General features: G+C 32.9%; 1 protein-coding gene across 3 annotated transcripts; it reads right to left on the bottom strand.

Annotated features, from left to right (window-relative positions):
• Nucleotides 1-1,634: 1,634 nt before the first annotated feature.
• LOC132050093 (tubby-like F-box protein 8) lies at nucleotides 1,635-6,260 on the bottom strand. Of its 3 annotated transcripts, none has more exons than XM_059441147.1 (6): nucleotides 6,091-6,260; nucleotides 5,471-5,553; nucleotides 4,089-4,548; nucleotides 3,914-4,001; nucleotides 3,416-3,548; nucleotides 1,635-2,692 (listed from the first exon to the last, which is right to left on the bottom strand). In XM_059441147.1, the coding sequence occupies exons 3-6, from the start codon at nucleotides 4,434-4,436 to the stop codon at nucleotides 1,951-1,953; spliced, it is 1,311 nt and encodes a 436-aa protein (XP_059297130.1). In that variant the 5' UTR covers nucleotides 4,437-4,548; nucleotides 5,471-5,553; nucleotides 6,091-6,260; the 3' UTR covers nucleotides 1,635-1,950. The 3 variants fall into 3 exon arrangements, with proteins under 3 accessions (XP_059297130.1, XP_059297132.1, XP_059297131.1); XM_059441149.1 differs by having other exon boundaries at nucleotides 5,471-5,521; XM_059441148.1 differs by lacking the exon at nucleotides 5,471-5,553.
• Between the last annotated feature and the right edge of the window lie 9,773 nt (nucleotides 6,261-16,033).

The raw sequence follows: 16,033 nt of genomic DNA, 5'->3' as shown, positions 1-16,033 counted from the left end.
CCGAAAGGGAGATAATGAGGTTGGAATACTACTTATGAAACTTATTTTCTCTATTTCTATTAGGGAAGTTCTTTCCCTCATTTTTAAGAAATTTGTTTTTCTAATTAAAATGTTTTCCAAAACATTTTAACCAGCCAAACATGAAATTGGCAAGAAAATGATTTCCTCCATACCAAACACACCCTTAATAATAAAATATTGTGATTTATCCATTTGTTCACCTCATTAAATATGACATCGCTTGAAAAAAAAAAATTGTGTACCTGCTGGCAACTAAGACGGTTGTTTGACATGTCTCGAAATTATGTATGCATGCTACTTTCGATATTCAATTGTAACAAGAACATGGCAATACTTTGATCATTTACCATATGTATCTACATACACGAGGGAAAATCAATGTCATGCTCACTATGTCTGTCTATATTATAATGCACTGGGTTTGTTGCTCTTCAATACCACATATTCTTCGGGAAAAAGGTTAAATTTACTCTCCAAGTATGGTTTATAGTTTAAATTTGTCTTCCATCAAAGTTTGGGATCAAATTTGCCCTCTCCGTTAGGATACTTGATAAATTTGCCCTTATATGGATGGAAGTATGACTTGGACTCCACAACACAAAAAATTAGCCACGTCGACTCCCAAACCCAATTATTTTAACCCATGACCGATAACTCGTTTACCCATCATATAATTAATGAACCTTTCTAGATGAGGAAGCCATATTTCTTCTCCTATCAAGACTTAACTTCAAAGTATCCAATTCCAATGAATCAGGTGATGAATTTTTACAGAAGTCCCTGTCGAGATTTTAGGTTCTTGATGGTTTCCACTCCAAAGCCACCATGACAAAGGGGTATATGGCAAGGCCATTTCTTTAGTCAATCAAGTTATTTATTGAACAGAAATGCGGGTAGACATAATGAATCGGGATTTTGGAGCCTGATGACAATTGAATGTACAATAAGGATTATTTGTTACTGTACCAAAGAAATTCAGATAGTAAGAAGAATGAATACAACTACAATGATACGAACACTATTATTTTACAAATTAAAATGATACAAACACTATTATTTTACCCTTGAATAGTTCACTGACTGTTTACTGTTGTCTGTTTTGCAGATTCACAGTGATCATAAGACTTGAGGTGATTTTTCACTATGGTGGAGAGTGGATTAAACTTTCAAAGCTGGTTGTATTATTTTACATGATGATTAAACGGGTTACGTGTCATGAGTTAAAATAATTGGGTTTGAGAGTCTACGTGGCTAATTTTTTTGTGTTGCGGATTCCAAGTCACACTTCCATCCATATAAGGGCAAATTTATCAAATATCCTAACGGAGAGGACAAATTTGATCCCAAACTTTGACGAACGGCAAATTTAAACTATAAATCATACTTGAAGGGTAATTTTGACCCTTTTCCCCATATTCCTCAAACCAGCAACCATGTCCGATGGTCAAAGGGATGTGATAATAAAGAACCACCATACGTAAATGAGATTTCCATGTTGATGGTGGTATAAAATAATACTCCTTATTGATTAAGTTATACATGATTCAAATTACAACCAAACATTAAATAAAGTTATACCAACATTATACATCATACCAAACGACCCCTAAGAGTTGTGCGACCCTTAAAATTTTCAATTCTGCAGTACTCTATAGAATTTGAGTTAATCAAACAAGACTACAAGTCCCATGCCCAGCACAAGTGTTTCACATGCTGGTCATGGAGTACCAATGTGCAGCAACATTGTGGTATGTTGCAGCTTATCCAGTCTTTAAATGTCTAAGAAGCACAGGATCAGTGTCTCAGGTTTTTACAAGATTGAAACATTAGGGACAACCCCCTAATTCGAACAAAGTACAATATATCCAGAACAAAGTCATTGCGGTTAAATTTGTTTTAGCATCCTAATGAATGTAACAACTTTTGCTCCTATTCACATGCCAATTTGGTGTCAAAGCTGCTCAAGCATATAGCGAAAGCCTGAACCGCAGATAAGGGATACCTGTAATCCATAGTAAACATATCTTTGCCTATCTTGCCAAATTGCAGGATGACTTTGTCATGATCTTGACTTGACCGAGACAACGTCGGTCCCCCTCCCCCAGCAGGTGGTGGTGGTGGTGGTGGTTGGTTGGCGGCGATCAACTGAAAATTCTTTACAGATGCAACTGTCACCCGTCCTCTAAAGTTTAGGCACCAACACTGCAGTTGTTCATGCCAACGTGGTGACTTGTTCTTCAGAACCAAGGGTTTTGCCTTGTTATCATCATCTTCCACCGCATTGGATGATGATGCTCGAACAATATCAGAAAATCGTGAGCTACTGAAGTCAGTAGAATTATCAAGCAGCGACTTTGAGAAAGTGATACTTCGGAATGAATCCTCAAGGGACCTTGGGAGAAGCTCTGGTTGGCCAGGCACTGAGCCGCCCACATCAAGTGCTGATGCAGGAATCGAGTGCATCACACAGTGCATTTTCCGTGGACCCCGTGTTCCAAGAACATTTAGCTCGTATTTGATCTGGGCTATGCTGTAGCTTCCAGTTGGGACTTTGGGAGACACTTTCTGCGAATAGAATCTGCGGCTTGTGCGGCCTGGAGCGGGGATGTTTGCAGAGGTGTATGGAGGCTGTGTGTCATATATAACAAATTTTGTTCCCAGAAAATTTGACCTGCAATGACCAAAGGTATTATATGATCAGGAAACACTTTCTCATTAGTCATAAATACTTTGAGAAACATTGACTTCACATGTCAAACTAAGTGCATATAAGCACTACAAAGTTGCGTTAGATGAAATATAAATCACACTAGATCTGTTATTTACAGCAGTTTAGCACACGTTGCTGTATCACTCAAACCTACAGCAAAAGGCTAGTTTTATAGTCAGATTATGCACTAAATTTACATTTCTTACCTTTTTCTTTGAAGGAAACTTAATTTTTTCTGTCCTATGCCCTTTATGAAATTCCTCGGTCCCTTCTTTTTTCTATATAATCTAGTTTCCTGCCCGTCTTTTTTTAAAACATCCACAGGTATATTTAGCTAGCATAACTTTCTGCCTAATCTACATCAGCATCACCCATCCTCAAGTAGACTCCGTCTGGCTGGTCATAACTTCTTACTTTCCAGATCTATGTATTAATGCATTAATTAATGTAACCACTAATTTCAAGCCTTTGAAATGCTCATACTTAGTGTTTGATTTGATGCAAAGCTAGCTCGGGAGAACCCTTCTCTCTTTCGTTGATTAAATGTAAGGGGTAAAGAATGTCTTCATTTTACATTAGTATTTCCTGAAACATCTTGCTAAGACATTTTACTTTGGTATTTCCTGAAACATCTCGCAAGAAAGATACAGGGAAAAAAATAAATGAATAGCTCCTCTGCTTTACCTTAATTTCCCAACATATGTGTTGCTTGATCTGGAGATGTTTTCTGCATCCATTGAGATAACATACTCCGTGCAAGTAGTCCGCCTTGTTCTCTTTGCAGAGAGAAGGAACTTTCCGTTTTCAACTAGTAAAGCTGCAAATGAAGCAGAGGTTTTTATTAAACTCTGTTAAACTTTGTAGCAACAAAGCAAAAAAAAATCTTAAGTCGCAACTAGAAATATAAGTACTTAAGAAATCATACATCGCAGTTCTTCCCCAGAAGAGACTTAGTAACATGAGATTTTTTTGTTTGGTATTCTTTTTGGGGTGAGAGGAGGAGGAAGGGAGGTCACAGCTGACAAGAGAGTAGTAAAAAGACATTAATGTCATCATTTACCCACATGTTTCTAAATTGACATTACCTTTTATACCTCATCTATGTTTGGAAGATATCATAAACTAACAAGGCATCAACCCCCCTCTCCCCCCAACAATAGCAAAATTACAACGAATTCTTACCAGGACTAAGACACAAGAAAAGATGGTACGTCAAGTTAGATTTATCCCTCTTGATGAAGCACTGAATCATTCCTTCACGAGGCCCGGGCTGCAAAAAGAAATAAACAAACTCATAAATTCTCCTCCAAAAGATTACCAAATACTCTTCTCTACTATGTGAGTTGGGCTTGCTTACCTGCTTTAACGATATTGGAAAAGTCAGCTTCCCACAGACTTCAGGACTTGTAACAATTTCCTGGCACATGATCCTCCATGACCTGCAAACTGAAGCACAAGCTACGACATTCTTACGAGCAGGCCATGAGTTCTCGCTCTCTTCTAATCTTCTAATTACGTCAAATAGTAGTTCGGGTGGGAGATTAGCCCAACAACTGTTCTGGACTACAGGAGGGTGGTCGCTTAATTCATGAAATGAACCATGTGATTTACCCCTTTGATGACCAGACAGCCTTACATCAAAGCTTCTCCTCGATAAGCTGCCAAAACTATCTCTTACATCTCGAACTATACTGCGGAACGACATCTAACTGCAGAACTTATAGACAGATGCCCAAACACCAGAATAAATGGTACTGCTCTTCCTTAAAAGATAAGCCTTTTCCACTAAACTGAAGCAAAGTTATCAAAGGACACGGCTGCAAAAGAACAAAAACTAAATCATGTTTCACTAAAGAATAAGTTGCTAAGAAGAAAAGCAAAGAGAAAGAAGCACGTAAGGCACATAAAGAGAAAAGAAAAAGGAAAAGCAAAAAAAGGAAAGAGAGTAGAAAAAGGATACCTTCACAAGGATAGCAAAGTACAGTGTTAATCACATAAAATTTATCAGATACAACTTTTTAAGATTCTTAAAGTGATGCTAGTTGTCTCACTTAGTTGTAAGAAACGAACTGATGGAACATGTGAAAGATAACTGCTTTTCTGATGTAGCAGTATAGCATTGTTTCAGCAATTCCAGCACATAGCGAAGAAGCCAACAAAAAAACATCATTAATGTTTGACAACGTACCACTGGCACCAGAAGGTAAAAACAAACAATCTCCACCAAGGTTCTAGTTAGAAAGGATAATTCAACTGCTTGCTGGGATATCAGAAATGTTCCGATTTAAATCTATGCAAGAAGAAACTTTGTTTCTGCATAGAATCTCAAAGTTGATTCACAAGTTGTTGTACTCTAAACATCACGTAAAATTCCATAAGAAGCTGGAATAACAGGCTGAATATAAGGAAATGAGGATAGTCTTGCAACTACCAGAAAAAATACCTTTTCTTTAAAAGGTACAAAGTTCTTATATCGAGCCTCGAAGCTATTGCCAAGCTCTTAAACGTTAACTTTCCATTTCCAATCAGAAAAGATTTTCATTTATTTTTATTTACAAACAACTTATGATTTTCGCCTTCTAACTTCAAACTCTCCCCTGGCCCATTTTTTACTCAAAAAAATTAGGTCTTATTTCCCTAAATTTTTCAGTCTACACACCATAGATTCATGAGATTTACTACTTAAAACATAATAACAACCAAACTTATACAAATCTATCAAGACAGATTAGGACAAACCTGTAAAGTGCTATAAGCTAATCAAAGCTCCATAACTCCTCTTTGGCACTCCTGCAGAAACAAAGAAAAGAACATAAATTTCTCTACAAAAAACAAAAAATTGAAGCTCAAAATTCCATAAAGACACAAACTTTACACCAGTCAGTTAATATCAAAGAATCAAAGTTAAGGAACAAAACCCACCCCCCAAATGACTTTTTATAGAAAAGGGATCCTCATATACCAAGAAAAGCTAGTAGCATAAATAGAAACCAAGAGTTTCTACACATTTTGAGTACATAAATCCACAAAGGGTAGAAATTGAAGGATCAAAATATGAAAACACAAACAAATTGAAGCTCAAAATTCCATAAAGACACAAACTTTACACTAGTTAGTAACAAAGAATCAAAGTTAAGGAACAAAACCCAACCCCCAAAAGACTTTTTGGGATCTTCATATACACAGAAAAAACAGGCATAAATAGAAACCAAGAGTTTCTACACATTTTGAGTACATAAATCTACAAAGGGTAGAAATTAAAGGATCAAATATGAAAACACAAATAAACATAGCTATAAAAGCACCTAAAACACAAGATCTGAAAGTGAAAATCAAGAATCAAAATCAGAGATCTGTACCTTAGAAAGTCAACTAAAAATGGATGAGAAAAAAATTCAGAGATCTTTACAAAGAGAGAAGAAATAAAAGTGGGTCAACATCCAAGAAAGGTTTATATTTATCAGTCTTTCTTTCAGTTTGGAATACTGTACAAACTTAAATATATATATATATCTCTCTCAAAATGTGAACAAAAGAGAGGAGATGAAGACAAAGAAAGAAGGGAAAAGGGAAAAGAAAATTAAAAGCTGTATTGCATACTTTTCAGTGGAGTAGTGTATATTGTTTAATGGTGGTACTGGTACAATTGAAATATAGTAATATTGAATGGTACAAATATATTAAATTGTTGTCACTACGTGAGCAGAATACAACACGGCAACTACTACTACCACCCATGGAAAATGAAAGAGCTTTTGACTTTTTGATTTCTGAGTTTTGGACAACTTTATGGATCTTTTTATTTGGAGCCTGTTTTATAGGCTAAATAATTAGAGGTAGTAGTTGATAATCATCTAATTGTGAGAAATTCATTTTAAATGTTAGATTAAGTTTATAGAGTATTGAAATTGATAAGAAATAATTATGTGTTTGATAAAAAGATATTATACGTTAGAATTAAAATTATTTCTAGAAAATACATCTGTCAAAAAGTAAGTAGGCGTTTGGCCATGCCGTGGTTTCTAACGATGGTTTGGACATGCGTTTGAAATCATGGTTTGAAACCATGGTTTCAACTATTTTTAATATAAAATTTAACTCATAAGTTGGTAGATATTTTTAACAACTATCCTCATCAATCACTTATCAATCTCATTAACTTCCACCAAATTTTATTTATGTCTACCAACCTTTTAATTTTGTAAAAAAAAGACTCATAGTTTAATTTTATTTATTGAACTAAAATTGGATCAATTGATGTTGTATTTTTAGAAAGGTCTTCTAGTATTAATTTTTAGTAAGTTGTTATAAATTAGCGTATTAATTTTGTTATGTAATCCGCTATGATCTTTCATTTGATAAGATTGTATAAGATTGAAAATGTTTTGATAGTTTTACAACTTGTGGGGTTTTCATGTCTATAAAAGAAAATACTCATTAAAATATCCAAATTGCATGTCCAAACATGGTTTCAAACCATGATTTCAAACCATGTCCAAACGGGGCCTAAGTATCTTACATGAAGAAAAGAATGAGGTAATACAAAAGAAGTTAGTATGCGTTTGCACATGCGAGAGATGAAATCAGCGTTTGGACATGCGATTTCATCTCATGGTTTATCTCATGAGATGAATCTCAAATCATCCCAAAAGGCATGATTTGGGATTTCAAATTTTCTAAAAGTTGACCCATAAATTTATATTTTATAAAAAAAGATCCATAAGTTGGTAGACATATTTACCAGCTATTTATATAAAAAATTAAAAGATCTACAAGTTGGTAGTATATTTATAACAAAGTTACTCTTACCAACCACGTTGGATGATTATATTAAAGAGTAGTTATATTACAACTCATGTTCAATTTTTCATTTTATTGAACTAAAATTTGATCAATTGATGTTGTATTTATTAGAAAGGTCTTTTAATAGCGTATTAATTTTGTTATGAACTATGACTTGCTCATTTGGTAAGATTGTATAAGAATTGAAAAAGTTTTGATAGTTTTCACAACTTGTGGGGCTTTTATGTCCATAAGAAAAAAATACAACTTAAGAAGTCCAAACTGCATGTCCAAACATGATTTCATCTCATAATTTCAAATCATGTCCAAACGGCTCCTTAGTAAAGTTAGTGTTACGAAATCAAACTTAAGGGGAGATTTATAAAATTATCCCTTTAATTTTCTAGCTATAATGATTTTGTGGATAAAATGGTCAAATTTGAGTAACTTTGTTAACAAAAAATAAACACAAATGGCTATATTTGGATGTCCATATATGAAATTGTCGCTCAAAAAGTATATATAGAACCGATTGAGGGTGTGTTCAGTAGGAGGAAACCATTTTCCGGAAAATGTTTTTCAATTTTCTCATGTTCGTTTGATAAAAAAATTTGGAAAACATTCTCTTCAGGAAAAAAAGTTCCTCAAAAATGGGGAAAATGACTTCCTTACTAAAAGTAGGGAAAACAAGTCCACAAGTGCATTCCACCAACTACCCAACCCACCCCCAACCACCAACCTATTTAATTTTACCTTTATTAAAAAATTATAAAAATTAAAAGTTTGCATGGTTATTGGAGGGGGAGGTGGGGTTGTGGAGGTTGGTGGTGTAAAAATCCGAAAAAGTAACTTTTAAAACTTTTTTGAGAAACTTTTTTGGGGGGGGGAGGGAACGGGAAAAGGGGGAAGAGATGTTGTGGGTATGCAGAGTTGGGTCCACACGAGTGGGCAGGAGGATGTGGTGGTTTAGAATATCAAAAAAAGAATTTAAAACTTCAAAAAAAAAAAAAAATTGGGGGTGGTGGGGTTGGGGTGGAGTTGTGGGGCTTCGGTGGGTATTTTCATGAAAATGTTTTCTACCAACCAACGAACGAAAAATAAGTAAAAATTCACTTATTTTCCGCTACCCAACGAATACGAGAAAATAAGTAAAAATTCACTTATTTTCCGGAAAATATTTTCTCAAGATCATTTTCCTTGAACACACCCCTAACTAAGGGTGTACATGACCGAGTTGGTTCATGGATATTTTAAAAACCAATCCAAACCAATGCACCCATCGGTTTTTAAATCTATAAACCAAACCAAACCAACAAAAGTCGGTTTTTCAACCTCCATTTTCTCGATTTTTTTCCCACTTATAAAGTTTTTCAGGTTTTTCGAAAGTCTTCATATAAAACATATATACTTGTCATTAAATATTTCTTTAGTCCTACTAAGATACGACTATCTAATTAAGATATTTATTAAGAAAATAACACAAAACGTGATGAGAGACGACATTGTACTAAAATGTTCAACTAAAAAAATTAATGAAATTGCATAAAATAAAATGATTATAATCTAAAAGTACTAAGTCATGCTACAATAAATACAACTAATTTATAAGGCATGTAGAAAATGATCATAATATAAAAGTATTAAGTCATGTTAAAAGAAGTACGGCTAATAAGTATTAATTACATGACTAACTATTAAAGAAAAAAATAAAATTAAGTTATGTATTTTCACTTTCTAAACTAATTTAAAACTAAAGAATAGATATCAAAATTATTGTCATTCCAGTGTTAGATATGAATTTCTTTTGTTAGCATTAGTATTGATTTGATTTTTGTTGAGTTTTATTTGAGTTACTAATATCATTGGGCTATAAAACTTATTGGACCATCAAAATTCTAATTCCAAACTTGAAATAATATGTTAAAAGACAAAAATTATGAAAAAGTTAAAGAAACATTTATAAATATTTTTATGTATAAAATATGTTTGAAATTTTATAAATGTAATATCGGGTTGGTTTGATTCGGTTTGACTTTCTTTAATTAAAACCAAACCAAACCAAACCAATAGTGTTCGTTTTTTTTTTTTTTTTTTTAAACCAAACCAAGTCAAACCAAACCCAATGGATCTTTTTCTATTGTTTCGTGATCGTTTGGTCCATTGGGTTTCTGACACCCCTGCCCTTAACCATACATATAAGCTTATCCAAATACCCGCTTTATCTTGTTATACCCGCTTTATCTTGTTGATAATGCTAAGTTACATTCTGTAAACATAGACAACCTCATGCTCTATCTTTTACTTGCATTTTAAAAGTTCCTTAACAATTCAAGTGCGACTTCTGATTCGGTCACTAATTAGTATAATATGTTATAATTTTGTTATTACTCAATCTATGGAAACATATCAATTATTGGACATGTCAGTTTTTCACTTCATTATGGCTCACATACTATCATTAGGAAATTATAATTAAGTAATAGACCATTGTCCATTGTACCATTTAGCACCACAGAGATGACTCAATTTGCGCTGTATGTTTATGACAAAAAGCATTTATACTGATTGACTGTGAAATCGAATATGCTTTATAAATGATGAACTATTTCTTAGATCAAGCATTGATTTTGAGTTGGATACTGAATATGTGAAGGAAAGAATGTTGATATAGAATTATATCATGATACAAAAGTTCTATCTGAGTTTTATTTTCTTTTGTGTGAGATAATACACCTTTTACGTGATATTCAATACTTTGTTTTAAAAATCAAACTGCCCCCTCAATTATGAACAATAGACATTCTCCTCCCCTTATCCTATGCAATATCTATTTTACCCTTGATACTTTTCAATCCTCCATCTATGTAATACCTTTTTATATTATATAATTTTTTGTTAACCTAGGTATGTATATATTTTTATTTAAATTCATATTTTAAGTAGAATAATCCTTTTATGAAATCATCACAAAATCTGATGTTACTTTTTACGATTGATATTTTAATATTACATGGTTTAAGTATATATTTATACGCACATGCATGTATATACATGTGTTTGTGTGTGTGTATATATATATATATATGTATGTATAATTAAGTTTCACTTTTCTCTTATTCTCATTGTCAATATATAAACGAGTTTTGGTTGTCATTAATAGAATATTTTAAATTATAATTTAAAATTCATTTATAATATAAATAGATAATCTTTTAGGAATTTGTTATAGAATATACCTCCATTTTATTAATTATTTTGTATTACCTGTATTGAAATACACTTATAAAGTTATTACCTATTATTTTACTTGTATATATAGATACCTGGGTTTTGATTATTATTATTATTAAAAATTCTTATTCTTCTCATTTATTTCATTATAAAACGGCATTAAGTTATATACTTAACTAGTATTTCTCACTTTTTTTTTCCGTCTCAAAAATAATATTTATTTTTTATTGGAAATTTATTACATAGATTGAAGAGATAAAAATATCATGATTTTAAAGAAGTAAAAGAAAAAAAGACAAGATGATAATGTAAGGGTAAAATAGAAATTTTAAAAAGTCAATTAGGACAGTTTATAGTAACGACTCATTGTTCAAAAGTTTCGAGAGTCAATTTAATTTTCAAAAGCAGAGTTCGGGGTGAAATGATTTTCACCTTATTCATTATTGATGAAATTAATTACCAAAGTTTGTCCATCTCAAATGGGTTTTCAACAAAATGTGGATCAGCGACTTTTTTTTCTTTTCTTTTTCCACTCATCAAATAATTGCAGAATCAATAAAAAATACTCATCAAATATTAAATAAATGAAAAGGATCAGAATCAATAAAAATACTCCAGCAAGTAAGCTTTTTTTTGTCTTTGGGACAGCCTAACTTGATTAAATAAATGAAAAGGAAAAACAATAAATGAAAGGAGAGTAAGATAGAGATTCTTTTTCTTTACAAATGTTAGCTTTAACCTCTCTCAAAGGAGGGGCTTTCCTATTTTTTCTTTTTGACAACTGAATCGAATAAAAATAATAATAACAAACCCAACGGATTATTTGACTTGTTCGACATCGATTGATAGTATGACAGACGCTATCGACGCGCGGCTCACGTACACCCATTGCAACGATTAACGACCACCCGACCACAATCTGGTTATACCGGCCCAACGATCATACGGCCGATAAAATGTCGACTATCAAGTAATTTCTCCTCCGGTATTCAAATTAACGAGTTGTGGTGGATCGTTTACTTTACGTCCCGGTTTCCCCCGTATACAATATGGAGTAAGCCTGTCAAGAAGATAAAATGTCGACTATCAAGTAATTCTGTATTCAAATTAACGAGTTGTGGTGGAGTCAAGAATTTAAATAAAAGAATTTTAAAAAGATCTTATGCAATGAACATTCAACTACTTGTAATACAAAAAAGTTTTTAACCCTCTTTATATAGTATAATTGAACTCCTTGCACTCCTCTGCCTCTACCCGGAGTAATTGTTAAGAGTTATAAGGGGGGTTTAAATTGCCTAGATAAGCATCTTCCCTGGTCGAAGAAGAATAGGTTAAAGCCATCAATTATCGATCATTATCTATATATGTCAAAAAGTAATAGTACTAACCTTTTTTATATATCAAAAAAGAGAAAAGTAAATTCTCTTTATTTTTCATTCCTCTTTTACCTTGACTAAAAGGGTTCCCCCATGTGCAGGTTCACGTTCAAAGCGGTGGAGACTTTACTTGCTTTTTATCCACCAACTACATTACATTACTCTCTCAGTCCCACAATAAGTGTCATCTTAACCAATTTTTTTTATCCCATAATAAGTATAACTTTAGGAAATTGATGCATATATTGACAAGTTTTTTCCAACTTTGCCCTTAGACAAAAATTGACAAATTTATGTATTCAAGACAAAAGAATAGAAACTGAGATTATTGGAAATTTCATGTCGTCAGTGCCGGCTTATTTTTCATGCATGCTTTAATCAAAAGGTAAAAGTAATTTACTTTTATTATATAGGGGTAATTTAAGAAAATTTATATCAATGATTGATTTCAATACGACAAAGCGGCCATTTATTACGGATTTTAGAGAAAGAATACTTAAAAAAAAAAAACCAAAAAAACACATCACATTACTACCAAAAAAAAAAAAAAAAAAAAAAAAAAAGGAAAACATCACATTACTGCTAAGTTCCAAAGGCTGTTTCACATCTGACTTTGACAAATTCCAATACAAATTTCAAGTCATTTTCATAACACTGAAATTTCCTGGAAATAGCTGAACACCCTTTACGTGCCATTTTTTTTTTTTTTGGTACACGTACACGTAGAACAGCTAGTATAATATTTTATAAGTAAATAGAAATATTACAGACGACTTGCTTAGCCTGCCCTAACTCTAGTGCTTCTTCATTCTTTTTTTTCCTCCTTACGTTATCATTTTCGCCATTCTCATTTTAAGCCACATTTTTATTTTTATTTTAGATCTTTTTATTTTGTAGAAAAGATAAACATTGTTACTCATAACTAGACTTCAATATGCAACTGACTTGTTTAGGATACATTTAAATCTCGTTCATGGGCATTGATATTAGTTTCTTTTATGGTAAGGATGTCCAATTCAACCCAATAACAACAAACATAAATAAATCTCACAAAGTGTGGTCTTGTAAGGAGAGTGTGGCCGAGTAGACTTTACTCCTACCTCGAAAGATAGTATATGCTTTCCAATACACTCAAGACAAGAACGGACAACTCAAATCAAAGATAAACAAGCAATGGGCAAAATACTAAAAAATAGCATAATAAAACTAATTCAACCCATAAGAATATAATCCGTCAGACATGTCTTGATTTGGCCGGATGAAACTAGGCCAAAATTCATTAGCGAACCTTTTTAAAAATAATTCAAAGTAGCTCATGTAAAAGTTAAGAGTCAATTGGACGTATATATGTAATCCAAATTAACCCGAAAACTTATCATAATTATTTAGTTTATCTGATATATAGAGTCATGATAAAATAAAAATAGTAAATTTTATGTAATTAAATAAATTATTTAAAAACAAAAAATTAAAAATGATTTTGAATTGAGCGAAATGGTTTTATGACCCAATGTTGACTCAAACTGACTCAACTCTCTTAACTCAAATAAATCTTGGATACATCCATACTTGATGAAAATATATCCAATGAGAAAGGAAGATACAAAGATCAGCAAGTTCAGGAATGAAAGAAGACAGTCAAATTAGAGGCATTCATCAGGATTTACATTTAGTATATTTTGAGTGGATGATATTTATTAAATTGACATTTTGAATTTTGTCACACACATATATATACACACACACGTGGTCAGAATTAAAGACAAGTCATATTTTCAGTCGATAGTCCAGATCCGTCGATGAAGATAGTGAGCAGGGACGAAGCCAGAGAGGTGTAAGGGGAGTCAATTGAACCCCTTTATTGAAAAATTATACCATGCAGATAGGGAAAAACGATATTTTCTTTTTACATATATATGTAAGTTGTTGAATTTGCTTGGCATAAGAATTTTCTTTTTGGTTTTTCTTACTTGAATTTCTAGCTCCGCCATTAATAGTGAGAGTGATGAGGTTTCGGGAAGAGGTTCCTAGGTGATCTACTTTTGACTTTTACAACAAATTAAACAAAAAGAAAATGATGAAAAAAGTGAAAGAAAGAAAAGGAAAGAATAATGCTTTCAGCAAAGCTCGGAAGGCATGCTTTTTATCATCATGATTCATGTTATAGTTGGCCTCGTCAGCACATTTCATAATGGTGACGATGATTACTTCATAGTGAATATGACAATAATTAAGGACCATTTTGACATGGAAATGCTTTATTCCTTCTAAATGGTTTGGAACGCTCAAAAAGATATTTTCCTTTCTTGATATTTAATTGGAGAGTAAAAATTATTATTGGACGGAAGAAATGACTATTAAAATTTGATAATAATATTGTTGAAACTTTTGAGTATTAGAGAATGATAATAATATTGAAGTGTTGGTCGGCGTAACAATATGAGGCTACATTGTTATGACCCAAAGTTTGAAGAACCGTGACCCCCACCCCGGTACTTAACAAGCATCTACCCACCAAGCGAATCAAAAATGCTTTTCCAAGAATTTTTTGATACGAGTCTCTTTTTATAACAAGATCGTCCAAATAATTCCTGCATCAATCAAGCAACTAATCCAACATACGGAACATACAAAGTCATCAATCACGAGCTAAACTAAAACAATAACCAATTATCCAAGTATCGCAATCCCAAATCCCACAATCTAGTCAATGAAGCATTGAACAACTAAGTACAAAATTAAGGGACGTAACCCGATAATACAACTGAAAGATTGATCACGGACTCTTAAATGTCTGTAGGATTATCAGTTAGTAGATCTTCAATGAAGCAGTGAGTTGTGAGTCAAGAACCTAAAGATCATCTACCCCTCTCCTATTGTACCACTCGAAGCAAGTCTTAAAAATAGTGCATAGCACATAATCACAACAAACCATATATAGCAGATATAACAACCCAATTATCAACAAGCAAGGGATACTAGGCCTTGTGGTTAGAACCACCAGACCGAATTCATATTCTCTTCGCAGATAGAACTGCTAGACCAAAAGCATATAGGCCCTAATAGATATTCCTCCGCTAGACCCAACCAGTGGGATGCCAGTGCCAACATACCAACATCAAGCCATAAGACAAGCAATGCAATTACATAATTTGATGCATGACAGTTTAAACATATATCAAGTCACGAATATGCTCCCTAAGATTCTATAGCATTTTGAAATACATGCATGCATTCGTGGCTGAAAGTTTGGAATTTGTGAAAAAATAATTGCAGAGAAAATTGATTTCACCAAAAGAGATATACATCTATGTTTTCGTAGTATGCGATAACTTTACAAAGACAACTCCTTTTTAGGCAATCCACTGGAGTAAAGGAAGAAATAATGGGGGGTTACAAAAATTAAAGGGTTGTTACACAATTCAATATGGATGTTGCATATTTGATTTGAATGAGCAGATACAAGGATAAATGGAACTGTTGCACAAATTAATTCTAGAGTAGTTCAATTTATAACGGATAACGGTCAAGAAAAAATCATATCGGGCACGAGTCGAACGAAAGACGGTGGAGGCATGCGTGTGTGGGCTGTCAAGTTTTAACTCAACAAGTAGGGAGGAAACTCAACTAATCTTATAAGAAAAAGAGTTGCATGTAAAGTGCCTAAAAGTTTGCATTTTCCTATGTGGCACTTTTGATCTTACACATAAGACAAAGAAATAAGTAGAAAAGAAACCCATAAGGAATTCTCACTTTTTTTAATTACCAACACAAGTTTTTTCTTTTGTTTTGTCCACTTTCGTTTTGCACAAGTCTATAGATTATATGGAATTCATATTAGTAAACAAAGTTAAGCACAACTAGCAATAGGGGACACGTGCTCTGGCTGGAAGATTTTATGTGGTATCCGAGG

The sequence above is a fragment of the Lycium ferocissimum genome, chromosome 3 (genome assembly GCF_029784015.1).
Source record: "Lycium ferocissimum isolate CSIRO_LF1 chromosome 3, AGI_CSIRO_Lferr_CH_V1, whole genome shotgun sequence".
Classification (NCBI taxonomy): domain Eukaryota; kingdom Viridiplantae; phylum Streptophyta; class Magnoliopsida; order Solanales; family Solanaceae; genus Lycium; species Lycium ferocissimum.
Note: the sequence above shows the minus strand (reverse complement) of the source record. Positions and strands in the feature narration are given on the sequence as shown.

Excerpts from the sequence above, each read along its gene's own strand:
- LOC132050093 (XM_059441147.1), bottom strand. The coding sequence starts at position 4,436 with ATGTCGTTCCGCAGTATAGTTCGAGATGTAAGAGATAGTTTTGGCAGC. Across the intron at positions 4,002-4,088 it reads TTCCAATATCGTTAAAGCAG|CCCGGGCCTCGTGAAGGAAT; the intron begins GTAAGCAAGCCC and ends TTCTTTTTGCAG. Across the intron at positions 2,693-3,415 it reads ACATATGTTGGGAAATTAAG|GTCAAATTTTCTGGGAACAA; the intron begins GTAAAGCAGAGG and ends TGGTCATTGCAG.